This window comes from Drosophila takahashii, chromosome 3R, assembly GCF_030179915.1.
Source record: "Drosophila takahashii strain IR98-3 E-12201 chromosome 3R, DtakHiC1v2, whole genome shotgun sequence".
NCBI classification, from domain to species: domain Eukaryota; kingdom Metazoa; phylum Arthropoda; class Insecta; order Diptera; family Drosophilidae; genus Drosophila; species Drosophila takahashii.
In genome coordinates, this window is record NC_091681.1 from 37155300 (window position 1) to 37176391 (window position 21092).

The 21092-nt window shown below is 42.4% G+C and overlaps 1 protein-coding gene across 1 annotated transcript in view; it reads right to left on the bottom strand.

The window, feature by feature from the left end:
- Positions 1-954: 954 nt before the first annotated feature.
- Positions 955-21092, bottom strand: part of LOC108063348 (lachesin) — a 32709-nt gene continuing 12571 nt past the window's right edge. The window contains exons 4-11 of the mRNA XM_017150417.3: positions 20393-20533; positions 19731-19862; positions 18518-18615; positions 12559-12788; positions 10179-10580; positions 9551-9609; positions 2169-2213; positions 955-1508 (exon numbers count right to left, since the gene is read on the bottom strand). Coding sequence (XP_017005906.2) covers positions 1390-1508; positions 2169-2213; positions 9551-9609; positions 10179-10580; positions 12559-12788; positions 18518-18615; positions 19731-19862; positions 20393-20533 — 1226 coding nt within the window. The 3' untranslated portion in view covers positions 955-1389. The remainder of the gene's footprint in view (positions 1509-2168; positions 2214-9550; positions 9610-10178; positions 10581-12558; positions 12789-18517; positions 18616-19730; positions 19863-20392; positions 20534-21092) is intronic.

The following is a 21092-nucleotide window of genomic DNA, read 5'->3' on the forward strand; positions in this document are numbered from 1 at the left end:
TCAGCAGTATTAATTACACATATAGTTCTATGCTAGATTTATCGTTTTCTGGATTTCCTCCCACATTTAATTCTAGAAAAGCTGAATGCGTATCTTGTATATGGCTGAGTTAATTCGGAAATCAAGTAGAGTTATTTTCCTATACATTTATTTATATGTAGGCGTCGCTTTCGTTAATCTCATTACAATATTCACTTATCGTCTAGCTCTCATATGTTGTATATGCCTCTAAGGTGCGTTTTCTGCCTGGCATTCGGTTTTTGGTTTTCGGTTTTGCTTTCTGCTTTTGGATTGCCAAAAAGGATAGTTCAGGGTGGTGCATGGTGAAGCAACAATACGAGTATCGAACTGTAAGTACATATATCATGAGATTCGAATGACTGTGGTGCAATATATGTACATAAAACAACCTTGGCCACGAGATTAAACCCGGCAAATGTGGATATTATTTATTTACTTACTATATTACGCTTGCAATGTATGCCTTACATATATCCATCATATTTATTTACACTTACTCTCTACGTTGGTAATCCAAATAGCCATATGGAAGTGGTTTCTATATGCTGCCCTTTTTTTTCTCGTGTGTGTGGATTAATTTACATACCAAATCAATAGGTCTGCTGACTAATTTAATTGCATTTATGCGGTCAATTAAGCTACTTAGCGGCTACGTACATACAAATTGCAAAAAGCTAGAAGCTAGCAGCCATTGAACTGCGTCTCGAACGCTGCAAATTAGTTAGAGTCATTTGGAAATTTCGACTAAAATGCATGGTATGAAGTGCGGTGGCGGCAGTGGCGTATCCGATATCCGATAATTAGTTTATGCATTTATGTATTAATTAAATTAACTATCCGCATAATGCCACAAATTACTCTGAATCAGGGCTGCTAATCCCCAGATCATTTATGACTCTTACTAGTTATTATATATTAAATTTACTCTTTACTTTCATTTTCTCCTGTCGAGTGACTATTTCTTTGGTGCAGTTTATACCTAGGAGTATGCAATAAAATCTATGTACACTGGTTGTTTTTCTTTTGTTTTCTGAGTGCTGGAATGGTCGGCGAATGTGAGTGTTATGTGTGTTATGTTTGCTTTATGGGTCCTAGTTTGAACAGTTGCATGCTCTTTTACATTGATTGTTACATGTATAATGTATGGTTCCGTTTTCTTGGTTAATTCACTAAACTTTGCTTGAGAAATTCGAATCGAACAATGAGAAATCTTAGCCTATGCCTATCTTAGGCCTATAGAGAGTGTTGTGCAGTAGCCAATCTCCAATATCCAGACTCCGGTTGTCTCCAAACGATTCGCTTTACTGCTATTGGCGGTGAAATTCGTAACGTAACTCGGCTCGAAATCGAAATCGAAATAGAAAGCAATTAGGCCACCAGGAGGCTCAAAGCCAAAGTGGCGGAACTCAGGGCCAGTAGTCCCAGTTTCTGCCGGTTGATGGCGCTGCTGCCGTAGAAGGTGACGCTCAGATCCCTCATCTCGTTATCTGCAATAGAGATGCAAGCGATTCGCTTTTATTAATCCGCTCGAAAAGGCCTCAAAAAGAAATGGTATAGTATGGTACATAGAAATCGGAATGGGATTCGCAACACACGAATTTCCATATTCATTTCGGCTATATTTGGTCGTAAAACAAATTGGTCGGGCATGCAAGTCAACAGATTGAAATGTACTCAATGGCTATTGGATTGTATAGATGAATGTATATATATGAAATACACCTCTCGCAGGATAAACACGCACACATGCACATTCAAACGGACTTTCAATGGCACACATTAAAACTTTTTTCCATTTCGTTTTCTGTTCTCGAACGGGTTTTTTCGACTGGGAACGGAAATGGCACGCCAAATAGTTGCTAAACTGCCCGGACAAACGTATATATATACTTTCGATTTATTTCCGATTTTATTTTCTTATTATTTCATAGTTGTATTTCATCTATTCAGGCTGGCTTAGCGCAAATATTGAGCTGTATGTACAAGGTATTAAAAAATAAATATCATGCAGATAGAATAGGATGGAAACATGCAAAGAGAGCGAGAGAGAAAGAGTGGCATTCAGAGTAAGACAGAGAGAGATAGAAAGAGAGTTAGAGAGAGAGAGATGGCAGACAGAGAAAGAGTTAGAGCGAGAGGGGACTAACCTGACAGACCGTGATTCAAAAAGGTTGACAGATCGACAGGTCCATCTGCAATTAGTACGTGGAGCAGTCGTTGAAAGTTAGGATAGATGAGAAAGTAGGGATAGTGCCAAGCCTACGCTATAAACGGTGCTGGTATTAAATGAATTCGAATCCTGCCCCGATATTTAAATCAAATCCATGCGGGTAAATAAATCATTAACGCTTAAAGTGCAATCTGCAATCAGGAGGATTTACTTTTGCGCAGACGATGGCGACTGCGACTGCGGATGCAGATGGCCAATCAAGTGGGTGGTGTAGGGCTCTTCACGAGGTCATTCCACGGCTCCTCGGAAAACCAGCTCATTTCGTTAAGGCCGCCAATTAAAATGGCAACGTGCAGCATCTGTCAATAATGACAAATGAGCATTTGGCCACCGGCAGCCGAGGCGATTCAAAGGCGGAATCCCTGACTCTGTAAACACCCGTAAATGAAGGGACTGCATCTCCCCAGATCTCCCAGATCTCCCGATACATATATCATCCGTTCGCACATCGATTTTAATGAAATGTCCTGGCTGCCAGGGACATCGACTTCTTTATCTGCCGCACTGTCACAAGTTGCGGGCGAATATAAAACTTATAAATATTTGATGGCCTGCCAGGCAGTCGGGCATTCGGGCAGCGACATATCTAAAGCACACAAACCACACGGCACATCACATCTCGTTTCCAGTCAAACAAGAAAGGATGCTGAAATAGCCCGCCCCCAGTGATTGCTGACACTTTTAATAGACAGCCAACACATCGAGTGCTGCTCCTCCATGGATTCATGGTTTCTAGTGGTGGGGTTGCCTTGCTCCCCAAATGCCGGACGTGGTATCAATGTAGGTTGCATGTTGCACACGTGTTTGCTACCCAGCAACCGGGACAGCTTATCTATCGAGGCATCTGGGCTGCCAACGCCTCGAAACATGACACCTTTCGTTTGGCGAACGCCCGCCTTGAATGCACTTTAATTTCTTTTTTATGCCTTTTATGAGCAACTCGTTAAGATAGAAATGGCATGCCATATTTTTCATAACCCAATAGAAACCAAAATTAATAAAAATATTACTTAACATTTTTACAATCCTTCAAAATAGTTAAATTTTACTTAAGAAAAATAAATTATTTAATGAAAATATAATTTAAAGTACCTAGAATATTTCCAAATATTTGAGTTGTGCTTTAGAAAAATATTTATATATTTTTTCACTTTTCTAAGATTTTTATTTAAAGCATAAAGTGTTTTTTTTTTTATTTTAATCTTAGGAAAAATCAAAAGACTAATGAAAGTATTAATTTAAGTACCCACAATATTTTCAAATATTTAAATTATGCTTCAGAAAAATATGTAAAATATATTTTTATTTTTCTTAGATTTTCCTTTAAAGCATAAAGTGCATTTTCTCAGTGCCTCGACTAACGCTCTCATATGTCTCTATTCATTTGGCCATTTAGTCGTTGGACGCGGCGGTAAAGCGACTAAGAAAAATGGCCGACGGGCGGCGATCAAATGCAATGCCCACTGGCAATCGCACTCCCACTGCCACTCCCACTCCCTGCGGCATTACCATATAAATTCCCCAACTGTCAACATAAAATAAAAGCAAATTGTCAATTGCGGTGCCAGGCTAACGCCGGCAATTTTGTAATGAAAACAGACGCGGTGGTGGAAAAGATGCAGGATGCAGGATGGAGGAGCAGCTGGACTCGTGACCATGTGGCCGACTGGCTAATGTGGCCCCAGCCCATTGGAACCATTGGATCCACAGTCCTGCTGTCGTGGCGACTTTTATTGCTTGCGGTTGGCGGCACAAAACCGTAACGTCACTTGTGATTTCTCGTTTGCGCAGCTAAATAAGCGCGCTGCCCGCCATCGATGTCGCCGCAGTGGCGAGGGTCCGGCTTTCGGCACCTGTCCGGTTTCGGACTCCTCCACATCCGCATACCATCCACAGCACCCACATCCTGCCCATCCCAACCATCCCGACCATTGTGCACATCTCCCACATCCTCCACGCGCTTTTCACGTAATAGCATTGCGGTGCGGCAACAAATACAAATGGACGAACGCAATCGACATGGACGGACGCGGATTTGTTGGGCTGCTGCGGCTACACAGAAACAAAAAGGGCAGCTACTTAGGTACTAAATGAAAAAAGGGGATTTGGAAATAGAAAAAAATAATTTTCTTAATATTGAAATAAAAACTTTCGGCCATTTAGGATTTAAACCCCATTCATTAAATAAATAAATATAGTAAACTAATTTTTGATAAAATTAATTTCTACAAATTAAAATATAATATTATGCAAATTATTACAACTCATTCTTAAATAAATAAAAAATAAAAATATAAAGAAATGAAATCTGTAACTATTCATTTGTAACAAAAACGACCTATAATTAATTTTTACAAATTAAAATGATTTATATTCAAAATTATATTTTAAATATTTATAGGAAACTTGGAAGATTTTTAGTAAATGAACTGTGATAAAGTTAATAAAATGTTGCTTTAAAACTTGTTCTTAAATATTCGGTACATTTTTTTTTTCTGTCTGTGTAAGGATGATGTTGTGATGTCCTGGTGCATTTTTGTTGCCGGTGCTCGTAAGTACAGCAGGCAAATCCGATTTTTCGCACAGGTGACATGACGGCTCTCTGGCATTGGATGTGCTGCGTTCTGCTGTTTTGGGTTCTGCTGTTCTGGGTTCTGCCCGTGGCCGTGCTGCTAGTTTATTAGAGATTCGCAAAAAGCAGCAGCGGCGGCTGCCTCACCGCGGATTTTCAAGTTTGGCAGCCCGGCAGCAGCGGCAACATTTCAACAATGCTCCACGTGCAACAGCAGTGGCTCCTCGTTTGTCGCCAGCTGACCGCACGGATTTGGCTCTCCATTATATCTGGTTTGTTGTTTTTTTGTTGGGTATTTTTGGTGGGGGAGTGTAGGAACTCCAGTGGCCCTTAAAGCCCTGATTAAAGCTTAGCAGTGCAGGAATACTTATGGTGACACAATGCAGCTTCTCATTCCGATTTCCATTCCCTTTTGTATGTACTGGAGCACTCAGCACTTGTGGCCAGGAACTTCAGCAACAGTGTCTCAGTTTTTTCTATCTATGTGAGTCTCTGTCTGCGGCTCCTTGAAAAGCTCCTTGGTGTTTGGGTCTGGCATTGTGGGACCTGCACTTTACATAAACATAACATTCACGTGGAGAATTCGCATTACACATCTTGCGCTATTTTTGCCCGAGCGCTTGTTATGCATTCCACTACAAAACTTCGGCCTTCTCTTGCCTCATTTTTTCCCTTATTTTTCCCGCCGTATATGCCCTGGCAAACTTTGCAACTTACATGGGAGGCAGGGAGGCAAACAAACAAAAAATAGAGGAACGCAAAAAGCGATGACGCTGCTGCAGTTGTTCACTGGTGTTCAGCGGTGCCTCGGCTAAAGTATTCCCGGGGGCCACACAAAAGCTTCAAACGCACAGGGGCGGGGTATAAAGGGGGGCTACAGCTGGAGGACACGATGGCCGCCGACTAGGACGAGTAAATTGAAAGTTTCTGAGCAGACGCTCAGTGCCAGGAGCGGCGACGTTGCCCCGACGCATTCTAAAGGACATGCAGTAAGGGTCCACTTTGTCATCGTTTGAATGCCTTGTTGCTGTTGGTATTGCTATTGCTATTGCCATAGCTGCTCCTCAGTTGGCAGTTTCAGCAAGTTTTACGCAACTTTCAACGAGTCTTTCATTTTCTGATATTTCTTACTGCCAAACGTCCGCACAAACATTGCCACACCATCGCAGACTGAACAGAAAACAGAACACTCGTTGCCTTACTTTATGTTGTAATTTTATTTAACTTCTTTTTTGCTTTATGTCGAGTATTTTTTCGCGTGCACAAAATGCATTATTTTTTATGTCTCTATGTGCTGCTCTATGCGACCCCTGAACCCCTGAACCTCTGAACCCGCGTGCTCTGATGTCGTTACTATAACTGAAGTCCATGATGTAAATAGCTGCATACCTGGGAGTCTATTCCAACCCCCCCAAGAAGAGAGGGGGTTTACGCATCGGGGCTATGACAATGGAGGCACAAACAAAAAACAATGGCTAAAACGGGGATAGACTTCGGCGACGAGGAATCGTAAAAATTAAATGCACTTGGAGGCCATTCGCAATGTTGGTAATGTTGGCCAGAGGAAAATCGAAGTTCATATGCCCTAAGGGGGTCCTTAAACTGACCCATAATGTCCTGCATAAATAGTCTTTCTAAGTTGTAATCAAATGGGTCTGTTTTCCGTATTTTATTACCAATAGTTTGTGGTTTCCAAATGTAAAACACTCTTTTATTTGTGCACAGAAAAACAAGTTGACAAAAAATCAGATGATCAGTTATTCATTTCATTTTGATAAGAGTTTTATTATTAATATTAAAAATACTACATATTGGTATTTTAAAATATTATTTTCATCATTTTCATGAAATAACTGATATGATAAAGTATCAAGTTGATATAGTTAAATTATACGTTTGACCCTATTTTATATCGAATTTTATTTCTGTGTGCTGTAAAGATATCATTTCTTTATGATTTCATAAAAGTGAAAAGTATTTGAGCTGATTACTTTGGGATACCTTTTAGGTTAAATTTCTTCTTATTATTTAAACCACATTTATTTTGGCACCCATTGCAAACATTCATTTGCAAAAAAAAGTTGAATACAGTTTGTTGTCCATGCCGTAATTATAATCCTTTCGCCAAACCAAACAACCATCTAACTTGTTGAGCTTCCCATTGGCTTAACATTTCAGGTAGAAAAAGTCGTTAGAGTATTTTTGTTTTCACAATCTCAAATGCGTGGCGAATGGAGTCCAAATGTGAGCTGCAGTCTGCAGACGGAACTCAATTGGCATTTTCTTTCTCTTAGTGGCGAAGGGAGTCCTGGGGTCCTGCAGAGCCACCTTGCTCTACTTGCAGGACACGTTTACGGGCTGTGTGGCACAGGTAAATGAACTAAGGATATTTCTGTGACTGTCTGTCTGCCTGTGTGTGTGTGAGTCTAGGACGATTCCCGTCCTTTAGTGTTACTGTTATTGTGCGAGGGTCGTTGTTATGACACTCCGGGCTCATTAGTTGCCGCTTTGCTCGATTGCACCTTGTTGCTAGTGCTGCTGCGGTTATTATTGCATCGCATGCTCGGTCACTAATTGCGTAAATTGTTTACGTTTCGAAAATATAATGAAGTCATTTCCATTAGCACAAAGCGCTGCCATAAATTGCCGCCCAACGAACTTGCAATTCGATGGGCTGGGGCTGGGGAATGTGGGTGTTCGAGTATGTGAATGGAATGGCATTTCAATGGCGCGTAATGAAGTCGGTGGGGGAGTTTGCTCGACATCTTATGAGGATGCGGACCGTCAAAAGCAACACGTCCTGCCGCCAGGCGACATCGATACCTTTTGCCTGGCTTCGAAAGGCTATAGCTGCAGCTTTTCCGGAGAAGAAAGGAAGGCGGCGCCCTTTTGTGAGGCATTCACGTTTTGCTTTATTAAATTTTCACCGCTTCGCTTTGTCGCCGGCTGCAAGTATGAGTATATCTCACTTCGCCATGTGCGTGTTTATTGCATATTTCTTTTGTTGCTGTTGCCACTGCATATTTATGCGTTTGTTTGCCAGGGGAATCGGGAAAAGGATCCCGAGCAGCAGACCCATCAGCGTAACTGCAACAGCCGCAATGGCAATGACGATGGCAACGGCACTGAACCGTGCACTATTTGCATTTGCATGCATTTCGCATGCCAGTGGCAGCCAAAAGATGGCAAAAGACAGAAACGCAGAGGATCTCGAGCCGGCGCCGCCAAATGTGCGTCATTTGCATGGAAAATCGCTTTTCTCCGCGCGCCACATTTCACGCTGGCAGACCTACGCTTTTCTTCCCTTCCTCCGAAACACGAATTCCGTATGCAACGCAACAATAGTTTTGCATATAAATGGATTTCGAGTGTGCATTTAGATCTACCCACCTGGTTGGTCTCGTCTGGTACTGGGTTCTGGTCTTTCCCAGTCCAAGGGATAGCAATCGACGCAGTGCATCTTTGTTTATTTATTGCCACGGCGCAAGGTGACTTTTAAGGGACTTCCAGGAACTCGCCAACATCCAATTAGCGATGCCTTGTGCCCTTATTTGATTCTTAGCCCTCATTATGCAGAGTCAAGACTGTGCCATCAATTAGTTATGCACACACATGCAGATTCCCTCAACCGCGAATATTTATCAACTGGCAGTCAAAGTAACGCGGCGTATACTGATGAGGGAATAGGTGGCTCTCTTATGAGAAAAGCAAACTTATTCTTATTTAATTTGGTAAAATACTTTGAAATAACCTTTAAATGCAAAAATAGGTGTCTAATAGTAGGCCAAAATGCCAAAAGAAGTGTCTTAAAGTAGGCAACAATCTATTTTAAGCGCAGAAGAGCTATAAATTCTTTAAAGAGCTCAACAATTCTTTTTTTACTGTATACTTTTAGACACTTTTTTAAGACCTAGATATTTCTGAAGCATTTTTCATATTTCATATTTCTTTCGATTTTATATGTCAATGAGTTTAGGGTATTTTAATTTTTATTTTAAATTTATTTAATGAGTGTTTAAATTTCAATGAGTTTAGGGTCTGCTTCTGTTCTAAAACCCCTTAAGTATGCAACACACTTTGTTTTATTTAGTTTAACGATTCTCAAATGATTAATGGTTAATTGTGGCTCGAATGAAGATACTACTGATCACTTTCTATCTATGAGAAGTGCACTAGGGAGTGTGTTTAATAACAGACATGCTGTGCATGTGCAAGGTGGACTTTAGCTTTAAGTGTGAATGCGAAATGATGGCGGAAATTCTCGCTGCGAAAACAAACGAGAGAGCGACGTGTTCACTTCACACTTCACTGAATCCGTTGCAGCAATAAATTTAACTGCATTAAGTTATGACAGCTTGAACATATTTTCTCCTCAGGCTGCGATACAAAGCGATTCGCTTTCCTTTTTTTTCTGTGCTATTTTAATGGCTTGCCTTTGTGTTTGCGTGCTGCAGCTTGATTGTGATTTTTGTGGATTATCGGCGAAAGCAGCGCATAATACGAAATTATTATGCATGCAGCCCGGCAACAGAAAGTATACAAGCAAATGGGATTGGATTGACCCACGGCTGGCCGAGGTGGTAAATACCCTAAGAGGTCGCAGTACTTTAGCCCATCATCAATAGTACATGGACTTTTTTATCTTCTGTTAGGGTATTCGCATGTTAGCCTAGTGCAAAGGATGCTTTTCGGTTTACACAATGGGAAACTGCAGCTTCGGTACTCACCATTCGATGATGTGGAGAAGACAAAACTGTTGGTCAAATCGCTCCATCCGTAACGATTCCTGCAATGGATAACCGTGTGCTGTAATAATTATGCAGCTCAGGAGCATTACCGGTATTAATATGCAAATGATTGCTAATGATGACAGCTGCCCCGCTTGGCGACTATAAATAATATCTCGAGTGGTCAAATTAGCAGCCAGGCTGGCTTGGAAAGCACAGTGGAATTAGTAAGATATATTTATAATGCATTGAAATTAAACTTAGGAAACTTGCACAAAGAAGAAAAATAAAAAATAAACTTTTTTATAAATTCCTAAGTGGAGTTTTCATAACACTTATAAAACTGCCTAAAAGTATGCCACAATATTTTTGGAACCTTATTTTCACTTCATACTTTTAGACACCTTTGTAAAAATTTCTTCCTGGCAGAGTTTTATCATTCTAAATATTTTAATTCACCATGTAACATTTATTTTTACTGCATAACCTTAAAAATAGTATCATTTAAGTTATTATCATTCAGAAAATCCCTTTCCTACTGCTGATTTAACCACTGTGCCGTTCCAATCCCCTTTAAATCCCGGCGTAAAGTTTTGCTCTTATAATTTGGCACCCCTGCGATTCTCACCTGGACTGCACGGTGGCCTCGTAGTGCTGGTCGGGATCCAGGCCGCGCACCATGTAGCTCATGCCCTGCGCGTAGTGGTGCGAAACGGGAACGGCCGGCAGGACGACGTCGCGCCAGTCGTTGTGGCCCCAGTGCATCACGTTGCCGTAGCCGGAGTAGCTGCCACTGCCAGACAATCCGGACAGTCCGCCCATGTTGCTGCCAATCCGATGGCCGTGTAGCCCGGAGCCAGAGCCATACATCTGGGAGGAGGAGGAGGAGGAGGACATCGACATTGAGGAGGAGGAGGAGGGCGAGTCGATGGCATTGCCAACGACCTCGTGTCCTTGCGGCAACTTGCGGAAGGACAGCTTGTACTCCTCGATGGGCGAATGCGAGTCGACGGCCCAGGAGATGTTGTATCTGCAAGTAGGGGGGAGGGGAATTTTACAGAGTGACTTGGGGTTATCGCAAAGTTTTTCGCGTGCAACAGTTGGCGGGGGATTTATTCCGAGGCGCTGGCAATCAATATGTAATTGTTAAATTCTCCATTGAGAGCTGGGAGCTGCACGCAGCCGGCAGTCACGTCAGCAGCTCCAAGAATAGCTAAGGAGCAGCAGGAGCAGGAGCAAAGGACCTCCCCGGTGACAACAACAACGTAATCAATGGCTGACGACAATGGCTGGGTTAAGATACTGCGTATGGGCCAACCAGCCAGCTAGCAGCTTTGTTGTTCGCTCTTCGAGTCCGTCGTTTGCTGTTACTGCAGTCTTAACATAATGCCCGCCCTCGCCTTTGTTATTGGCTCCTTGTTTGCCTTGCCCAGCATCGTCCTTTTCCCCTTCATGGTTGCCACTGAAACTGCTGCTCGCACAATGCGTCCATTCAACCGAAAAGCCAACAGTCCTGCCACATTCTCAGCTCAAGTGTAAATGAAGTTATATGACCGAACTAGCTACTCCCCACTGGGTGCATTGTGCTGTGATTAGGAAGCTGGTGGAGGAGGAGGGTAAACTGCATTTTTGGCCATTGCCCCCCGTTTGGCTTAAAGGTTCATCACCCCTGAAGTGCGAGTAAAAAGCATGCTTTAAAGCAGCTCATTAGTCGCCGATGGAAGCTGATGGCCAAAGTTATTTATGGCCACTCCATTCCATTTTACTCCATTGGAGCTGCTCAAGTAAACAACTAATTACAGACCCCCACTTCCTCACTCAGATGTCGCAATGTTTTCTGTCTCTGAGATTACAAAAGGCGCTAGTTCATTGCTTTGCGATAAAGTCGGCACACAATTTGAATGTTAATCAGAATTGGCATCCCCTGTTTCCTGTTTTGTATCGACTTGGCCCTCCATTTATTCTGTATGATTATTGGGCCATGCGAACTAATAACTTCAAGTCCACGAGCACAATAAAAACATAAAACGCCAATCAGGGAAACTTTTCGCATATAGCATAAAACTAACGCAAGCAATAAAAATGATTATTAACAATTGAAGAGCCGGCGACTGGCGCCAGACGGTTGAAAGGGAGTTACTCTGGGAATTTCAGTATTTTCGGAACAAAAAAAACACTTTTGCGTACTTTGTATGCTCGATTCGGATTCAGATTCGGGGCTTTTTGGTAGCTTAATTGCCGACAGCAGTTTCCGGCGGCGAGTCATGAAACCAAATGAAACGAAATGAAATCAGCGCAAAAGTTGACATGGCCAAAATGTTCGGTTAGTTGCTTTTTGCAAAGTTGCGTTAACGGGGCGTATGCGCAATATGGCTCGAAATTATGATGGCTAGCTGGTGAAATGTTTTCAGCAGATTATTGGATTCCATTCGAGTTGAATTATTGAAAGGTGTTCTTTTTTCCTCTCTCTCTTTTCGCAACGAAAACCAGTGTAAAGCTATCTAGCTGTCTACTTTTCATTTCCACTGCCATTTTATTCCAGTGGTGTGACGTGTTTGGCTTGTTTGTCGCTTGGCTGACTTCCCTGTACCTTCCCTTTTCTGCTATCTGCCTTTGTCTGCCCACTTATGAGGCCAGAGAGTGTGTGCGTGTGCCTGATGACAGCTAATCCAATTAAAAGTTTCATACGTTACGTTACGTATACGCACTGGCGGCCCACAGAGTTCTTGTCCGTTCGTCTGTCCGTATAACTGTCCGTCTGTCTGTCCATCACCCAGTTGCCATGTCAGTCAACGAAATTAATCTAATAAAGTTACACAGTGCATCATCATCGTGTCTAATGTCCAATCAGGCCAGAGCACCGGGCATTTGTTACGGATTTTGCATTTTATGCTCACTTAGTAAGCTGCACTCGTAATTAGGCTACCCACGTGGCACGTGGCTTTAACTTTCAGCCATTCTTATAGCAAATTCCCCTCTTTTTTTTCAATTTCCAATCGAAATCTTACCTGTCCTTGTACTGACTGATTGGCGGTGAATTAAAAACGGCCACGTTCGGTTTTCCGCTCAGCTGCAGGGTCTTGCGTGCCTTCCCCAGCTGATTCTCGGCCACACAGGAGTAGTTGCCAAAGTCCTGCGGATGCACTTTGCGTATAATCAGCGTGTGCCGCGATCCCCGCGTCTCCATGATGTGACGCTCGGTGGTATCCAATTGCATGGTGTCTTTGAACCAAATTACCTGTAAATAATTGAAAACTTGGTCAATCGAGGCGAGCACGAGTTACTAGATTGGCTGGAGAGTGTGTATATGTGCGTGATTGCGAGACTCTCGGGTTGGTTAAGGTTACTGAGGTTGGTTTGTGGTCGAGGGAGAGAAAGATATGGGGGCAAAAGTTAAGACGATTTGCGGCGAGAGTACTTCCACTGCCACTTCGTGCGGCTGTCACTTGAGCGTCAATTAAGCGTAATTCCTGTTGAAATTGAAAACCAGATCGACGTGCCCCCTGCTGGCTTTCCTCCTTCAATGATTATTGATTTCCCATCAGATTTTTTCCCACTCACCATCTTGACTACTTGGATTCGGCATTGTTTGTCCCTATTTGCTACATATTTTTACGCAGCCCCGCTTTCGAGAGCATGTTTTGTGTGTCAAGTGCGAGTCCCGAAAACCCGACGAGTCCTGTGCAAACATATCCCCCGAAAAAGGAGGCAACTATCCAAAGGACGAGGACCGTGCGTGTTTTGTAAATGAATTGGGCGCGCGAGTCGCTGCAGCAGCGGCGGGCTGTCGCCAGGCTGACAGCTCGCAGACAGGATACGCCAGGATACGGGCTGTAGTCGGCAGATAAGTAAGGACACAACGCACGAATTAACAGGGGATACGGGCAGCCAGAGCAGCAGCAGGTGCTCGCTCGATGGCATGACGCACATACCAAAATCCAATCTCCAGCTTCCCCCCACAAAAGGCACAAATATTAAAACAAATAGAGGCAGGAAAAAAGTATGGTATAGGGATAGCTACTATCTGCTATCTGTGGCATTTCTATTTTCAAGTCTGCTATTTATTTGCTCCTATTTGGCTAGATTAGTTAACGCCGGTGGTGCTTTGCCGCATATTCCATTAAAATGGCTGTCAGCAGTGCATATGTGTTGTCATATTTTCCCCACTCACACACACACATACGCATGGCAGACATTTTCCGGCGCCGCTGATGTGTACGTGTGCAGTTACAGTTATGCCCTCCTGCCATAAATGCCTTTTTCGCCCATTTTTCGCCGTTATTTGTCCGAATTGTTGATGTTTGCGTTTTTCATGCCTTTTGTTTCTACCCGGCTGGCCATCGGTGTTTGGTGTTCTGTTGATTTTACGCTTTTCCCTTAATTTAAGCTCTAGTTTTGGGTAGCCCCATCATCCGACGTTCCTTCAACCGTGCGTAACGAGGCATAAGTGTTGACGTGGCAGGAAAAATGGCCAGAAATTATTTTATTTAATATTTTTTCTCCAGCCAACAGCCAACTGAATTAATTGCTCTATGGATGGGCCAATTGATTGGCCTGTGTGCACTTCATTAATAGATCCACGCAAATGTTGCGCCAATCAATCTTTTGCACTTGCGCTTAATTTTCAAATGCTTTCTTTCAGTTCGAAGCACGTGAATGGGGGGAAAAGGAAACGAATCAACGTATCGTATCGATTCGAAACAAGAAACTTGGCCAACTTTGAAGCTGGTCGAGAGCGAAAACAAAGCGAAATGAGACGAAGAAGCGGCAAGAAATTAGCATTGATGAGCAGCAAAGCGAGAAATACCAATCAACACTAATCAGCCAAAAAGGAAAGAAAGAAGAAAGTGGAAAGGAATATGCGTGCTTGGGCTTTCAGCTCCGGAATCCCAGAGTCCCGGAATCCTGGCTTCCTTTCCCTTCCCTTCCGTTCTGTCTGGCAATCTATTATGCAATACCTTCTTTCACAGCACAGGAAATTGCCAAAGGAAGAGTGTTGTTAGATGGCTGCCAGCTCAGCTGCGAGTGAAAAGAGGCAAACAAATAATTGCAAGAGGCATGTGGGAATTACGCATACGCCGCGTTGGCACGCCAGCACGCACATGGGAGAATTGCGTGTGGCCCAGGAATCGCCGTCGCTTTTTTCTTTCTCTCTTTTTACTGGTGTCGCTGCTAATGGCCACAGTTTGACTTAAGTTGTTGCCTACACCAATTGGCCAGGGCCAACAGCTGCTCCCCAAAGTTGCCGCCTCGGGGGAAAGCTAATAGAAATTAGATAATGACAATAAATAACTTTTGCCGTAATTAATTACGGTAGTTCAACAGCAGTTTAGAGTGCCGGCCTACCATGTCATTAAGTCTATAATCGGGCAATCACTTCAAACTTCTGGTTGTGTTACATGTTGCTCGCAATTAAATGAAAAGAAAGCTGTTGGGAAACTTAAGATGTTTGAAATTATTCTTGCTAATTTTAAGGGATATTAAATATTAAACATATAGGTATAGTAATTTTAGTTTGTAACAGCCTAAAAACGAAGGTAGTTGGTAAATGCGGGTCTTAGTACACGTAAAAAATATTTAAGTTAAATAAGTTTTTATAGGTTTTGCTCTTCTTTAAACCTTTAAAGGAAGAATCAAGCAACATCAAAAGGACTACCTCACATTTTGCAATATGGATTTAAGCTCTAATCCTGCATAAAAACGAAGGTAGTTAGGAAATGCGGGTCCTAGTAAATTTAAAAAAACATATAAGTAAAATAAGTTTGCCTCGATTTTGCTCATCTTTAAACCCTTCCAAAACCTTTCGACACTAAACTGATAAATTACCACTTAAAATGTGTATATCAAGTAGTTTTTCGCAACATTGCCCCAGCAAGTAATTTCCAGACCAACGAATCCTCTAATTATCTGGCAATTTTGTGCCATCTAAACATCTCATTTCGTAGCGGGCCAATAGGCCAACTTGCAGTCCTTCGGTCCCGGGCACAAAAACTCATTACGTGCGCTTCTGCTCCTGCGTGCGTGTGTGTAAATGTGAAGAAAATTACCAATTTGGAAATTAATTTGCAAAATAATTAAAAGCCATAGTAGCGGCATGGCTGCAATATCTCTATCTCTCTCAGTCGCTGGCTGATGAGCGATGAAAGCTCATCAAGGGTCCTTGTTTAGAAGTGGGTGGTGGGTATTCCAGGGGGTGGTGTGTGGGCGTTTTAGGGAACAGGGGCTGTCCAAACGGACGCCCATTAATGCTGTTAGCTGCTGACGTTGATGGCTCTGTCAAATGCTGCTGCATGTTTAATGCGTCCGACATCGATGACGGCGACAACATCGTTGACAATACTGCCGCCCGATGACGTTGATAATGATGTTGTCTCATTGCCGTCGCTCATGTTAATGACAATTGCTCTAATGACTTTGTTGCTGCCGTTGCGGATGGGTGGGTTTCGAAGTGGGTGGGTGTTTTAGGGTTCAGGGGGCAGGGTCTCCAACACAGACACAGCTTAGAGCATGTTTATGATATTCATTATGCAACAAATCGACAATATCAATGGATTATGAATATGCCAGACTTGGGCTTGTGGTGCAATGCGTAATTAATATGTAAATATGCACATAAGTGCCAGTGTCTGTATATATGTATGCATATGAGACCCTTCAATGGCCGCTAAATAATTAATATGCTGCCCCCGTGTGGCGTAGTTTGCGGTTTTTACGCTGCGAAATGTCAGCCCATCGTTGACAAGACATAATTAAAATTGCACGCGCTGCATTCAGAACAATATGAACAATGGTACCACAGAATATCAACCCATTATTCGCATCGGGCTTCATTAGTTCTTCGATGGCTGCCCATCATTTGCACCTATGTTCTGCCTCTAGTAATTGGAATAAAAATTCTATGCAACAGATTTTCAACCGTAATTACAGGCACTGCGTGGTATGCCACAGATATTTGCCAACTTTCGCCTTTTACCGCGCTAATTAAACCTTTGACCTTTGGCTCTGGGTGAGAGAGTTTACATGCCAATGAATTCCTTAATTAACATTTACGGGCAAAAAACTCTGGAAGCTAATCAAAAAAGTCTGTTTGGGGCATACTTGAAAATTTCCTATGTGCATGTGCAGTTGGAGGTTAGAGAAGCACTTTAGAGGCTCGTTAAAAAACAAAGCTCAAAACTAGGAAAAAACTGCCGAAAAGGAAGCGTTAAATTGTATACACTTAGCCACAGGGATACAAAAATAAAGGAAAGCTTGAACAAAAAATGAAAAATTAAGTGAATGAAGAGAAAATGACGAACTGTGCGAGGAAGGCAAATGTAAAAATTGCATGCGGAAATGCCATTCTCAAAGACTACTAAATGCCACGCCCCCTTAGCCCCCCGTTTTAACCGCCCACAGCTCCGTCAACCGACGATGGAAATGGTGATGGCATGCACAATGCAAAGCAGGAGGCGTTGACGTTGACGCTGGCCAGCATAGGGGTTAAAGAGGGGGTTAAGGCAGGAGCCGGAGGGTTAAGGGTCCACGACTATAATGAAATGTGTCGGACAGAGCAAATAAAAAGCTGCAGCTAGCTGGCAAATAAATAGTTACGCTGCTGCTGCTGTTCGCTGGAAAGGCAGTCAACTCTTTGCGGCCACAAAACGAGGGGCCAAAAAAAAATGTTGGAAAATTAAATAGCATAAAAACTTAATGCGCTGTCGGAAAATTCGTGGAAAGGGGCCAAGGAGTCGGGTCGAGTTGCTGACGGACTTACCACGAATCGGGCCAAAATGGAGCGAAACAAAGTGAAATGAAACGGGAGCTGTATAATTTTAAGGATTGACATTTGCGGTTGCAAGTCATTATTCGGGTTTCGTCTGTGTTCGCTAGGGTGGCACTATTCCAGGCACTATTTTGAGGAAGTTAAGGCCTTGCTATAAGTTTTTTATAGGTTTTTAATAGCAGGCATAAGAATTGGATTTTTTCGGGCTTTAAATTTGGTTGGTAGATTTGGTTTTTCGGCTTTAAATATTTGTATTAATTTAATTTCAAAATCAAGGAAGTGAAAAAGTATTTATAAACCATTTTAAAGGGCTTTGACAAACCCTTTATAAAACATTTTAATAATTATTATAAATATATATTTTCTAATAATGATAAAGGATAATTTTCCTTTAGACAGGATCACCCTAGTATATCCCAATCCCTCCATTTCCGCCCTGCTCTTCTCGCCTGTGTGTGCGCCATGTCATTTTGGGTTTTCTTTTCGGTTCTTTGGCTTTTCTCTTGTGCTCTTTTGGTTTTTTTTGGTTTTTCTGGTAGCCCGCCGCTTCTCACTTCCGCTTTGGCAACTTCCGCAATTTTACTTTGAATTATAGCCGAGCGTATTAATTTAAATGTCGACAAAAGGCGCAGAGCACAAAAATAAACACCAGAGAGTGAGAGAGTCGGGCTAAAAGTGAAGTTGAAATTACTGCAGAAAAACTGGATATACGAAAATGCAATGGGCAACAGGACGACAAGGACATGCTGGCACTCTCCCTCTCGCACAATTGTCGCCCTCTCGCTCGCTCGGACTTTTTGTGAGCGATGTTTGATTAAAATTATGCTCGGCGCCTTTTTTTTTTCGTCCTGCAGCCTGTCGCCTGCGTCCTGCGTCCTGAGTCCTGCGTCCCTTTATCTCTCATCTGCACTTTGTATTGCACTTCAATTTGCCTTTGTAGACTTTTAATTAATGCGTGGTGGCAGCAGCAAGCAGAAAGCATCTGCTTTCGGCTTTCAGTTAAACAATGGACTCGACAAGATGTCTAAATCTATGGGATATATCCATGGACCGCTCTCTCTCTATATGGACTGTGTATCTCTGAATATCTGTGTATCTGCAGCTTCCGCTGCGGGGGCGTGTGGTCTGGGTTTGCTGTACGTGTTTCCAAGTGAGCAAGCGCGATAATGAAAATTTATGTATGAAATTTAATTAAAACATACCTCAGGCTGGGTTTCGCCGTGGACGATGCAGACCAGCGTGGCCTCGTGCCCTTCGCCCGAAAAGACCACGGGACGCTCCACGGAGATTTCCGGCGAAACTGCGGGGAAAATTCAAAAAAAAAGAGGGTGGAGAACGTTAAGAAATTAGTTAATAACATGAACATTGTCCTGTCTCACGGAATGGCAGCGAACGAAAGCGGCGAAAAATCAATGGCCCCGCCAGCCAAATGGGATCGAAAAGAGTGTAAATAGAGATGGGAGCCACGTAATTAGCACATGTAATGACCAACCGGGGGCTTCGAACCTCGGACTACGAACTCCCATGCCCATCAAAATTATACATATAAATTCTTTATAAATGTCAGAACGACCGGGAGCATTTCAATAATTGCCAGCCAACCAATAAATGTCGGTAAGTGTGTAAATGTAATAAAAGCATTCCCTTTTACTGGCGGGCGACCCCTTAACCCCAAACCCCAACTGAAACCTACTCGAATGCATGGGCCGCGAGAGCGTTAAAAGTCAATACCCGTTCGAAATCGAAATCAGATTTGACATAAATTGGACTGACAGTCGAACTCCGTGGCACAGTGAGTCGCGTTCGGAAAAAATTAATTCGTTTCGCTACCATTGTGTGTCTACACTGGGAAATAAAAGCAGTGATGGTAATTATAATTAATGTTGGGAAATAGCTTTAAATTTCACTATCAAGATTTATTCAAATATGTAATAAATATTTTTTAATTTTAATAACAGATTTGAAATAGTTTTAGTAAACGAAAAAGCATTGTTATTCTGACACATTTTTGTAATTTAAATAACAAACCAATTTAAATAAATTTTTATATAAAAAAAGAAATTAAATTAAATCAAAAAAGAAGAAACTATTATTACATTATTTGTATTGTTATGTTTTTAAAAAGGTAAAATAAATAAATAAATATTTATTAAGTTTTAAAATAATAAATATCTGAAATCGTCGGAAAGGTAGATATAAATATGAATAAAATAAAAAATCCCAAAAGATGTTCAACCCATATTAATAAAATGCCAAGCATTGTTTTACGTTATAACTTGAAACTAATGGAAAATCATTTTCGTTACTTTTTTTTTTGTGGCCAATTTCATATCCATTAATTTTGCGAGTGTTCAAATATGAAAGTGCAATGGATGTGGGTGCGGATGAGGATGTGGTTCTGGGTGGCATACTTACACAGGACATGGAGCACGACCTGGCTGGAAGCGGGCTGGCCCACGCGATTGTTGGCAGTGCAAATGTAGACGCCGCCCTTGTGCCGATCCACATTCTCGATGGAGAGGACGTGCGAGTGGAGCTTCTCCTCGCCTGAAAAACGGGAGACCGCATGAAAAATGCAACTCAATAAGGCCGCCGCTTGCGCCGACGAAGGACCAAAGTCCTGTTGTCCGCAGCCCAAGAAATGACAGAGCCAATTACGGGGAATCAACGTGCGGCCAAGTGACAGTGACGTCCGGCTGGAGTCCTCTTCTTCTCCGCGGGTTGGCCAATGGCCAATGGATAATGGCCAGCAAACAAGGAAGCAACCACAAACGGAGCCACATTCACACACTGCGATTCTGCCGCCAGAGTGAGCATTATATTTAATAATAAAGGAAAAGGCAAAGGACGAGCAGCAAAGCGTTTTCTTCGGGCGCAAAAAATATGTATAATTTCTTTGACTTTCCATTTTTATGGAAATTGTTTAAAGTTTCTTTTACGACTGTATTCATTAACTTTATGCTGCCGCTCCTTTGTTGCCTCTTTATGATTTTAATTTGCGTGGTTTCGTTTGGTTTGGTTGCTTGGTTGTTTGGCTGTCCCTTTTTTTCGGGTTCTACATTTATGTGGAATCTTACCGTTGGGCAAAATATTATTCTTGCGGCTCCAAGTCACATTCGGCATTGGATTACCCGTGGCCGAGCACTCGATGCGCACCGACGAGCCCTTCTTGACTTGCAAATGTCCGCCGGTGCTAATGTGATGAATCCTCGGCGGCACTGGAAATAGACAGGGAGATAGAAGGAGAAAACACATTAGAAATGGTAGTAGCAGTCCCAGTGTCCCCTCGGTGTCCAGCCGAAAATGTATGCAAAGTGGGTCCTGGGCAAGGACATCACACAATTTGAATAAATAACTGCGCCCCGAATGCAAATTGAATGAGAGAAAACGGCATTTACGCGTCTCCAAGTAAAAAGTTGGCCTCTGCATAAAGTAGCCTTTATTTCAGGACCCTCTGGGGTCATAGTTTGATTTAATTCGGGACCGGCGTTTATTTATATTTGTGGCCGCATTACTTTACAGCTGTTAAAAATGATGTCTGCTGTGCGGCGACTAAATCAAGGACAACGGCAGCTGACGCCTTCGATGGCTTCATTCGGTTTTATGGACATTTCTTATGCATTATTATTTTGTTTTTTCTGCTTTTTCTAGGGAGCCCCCCTAAATGGCCAGCAGTTGTTGTTTCTTGGTGAGTTTGGGATTTTGTGTTTACTTTATTTTTAGTCTTTTTTGTGTTTCTTTCGTTGTTTTGTTAAAGCTCTTGGGGATTTCGTTCAT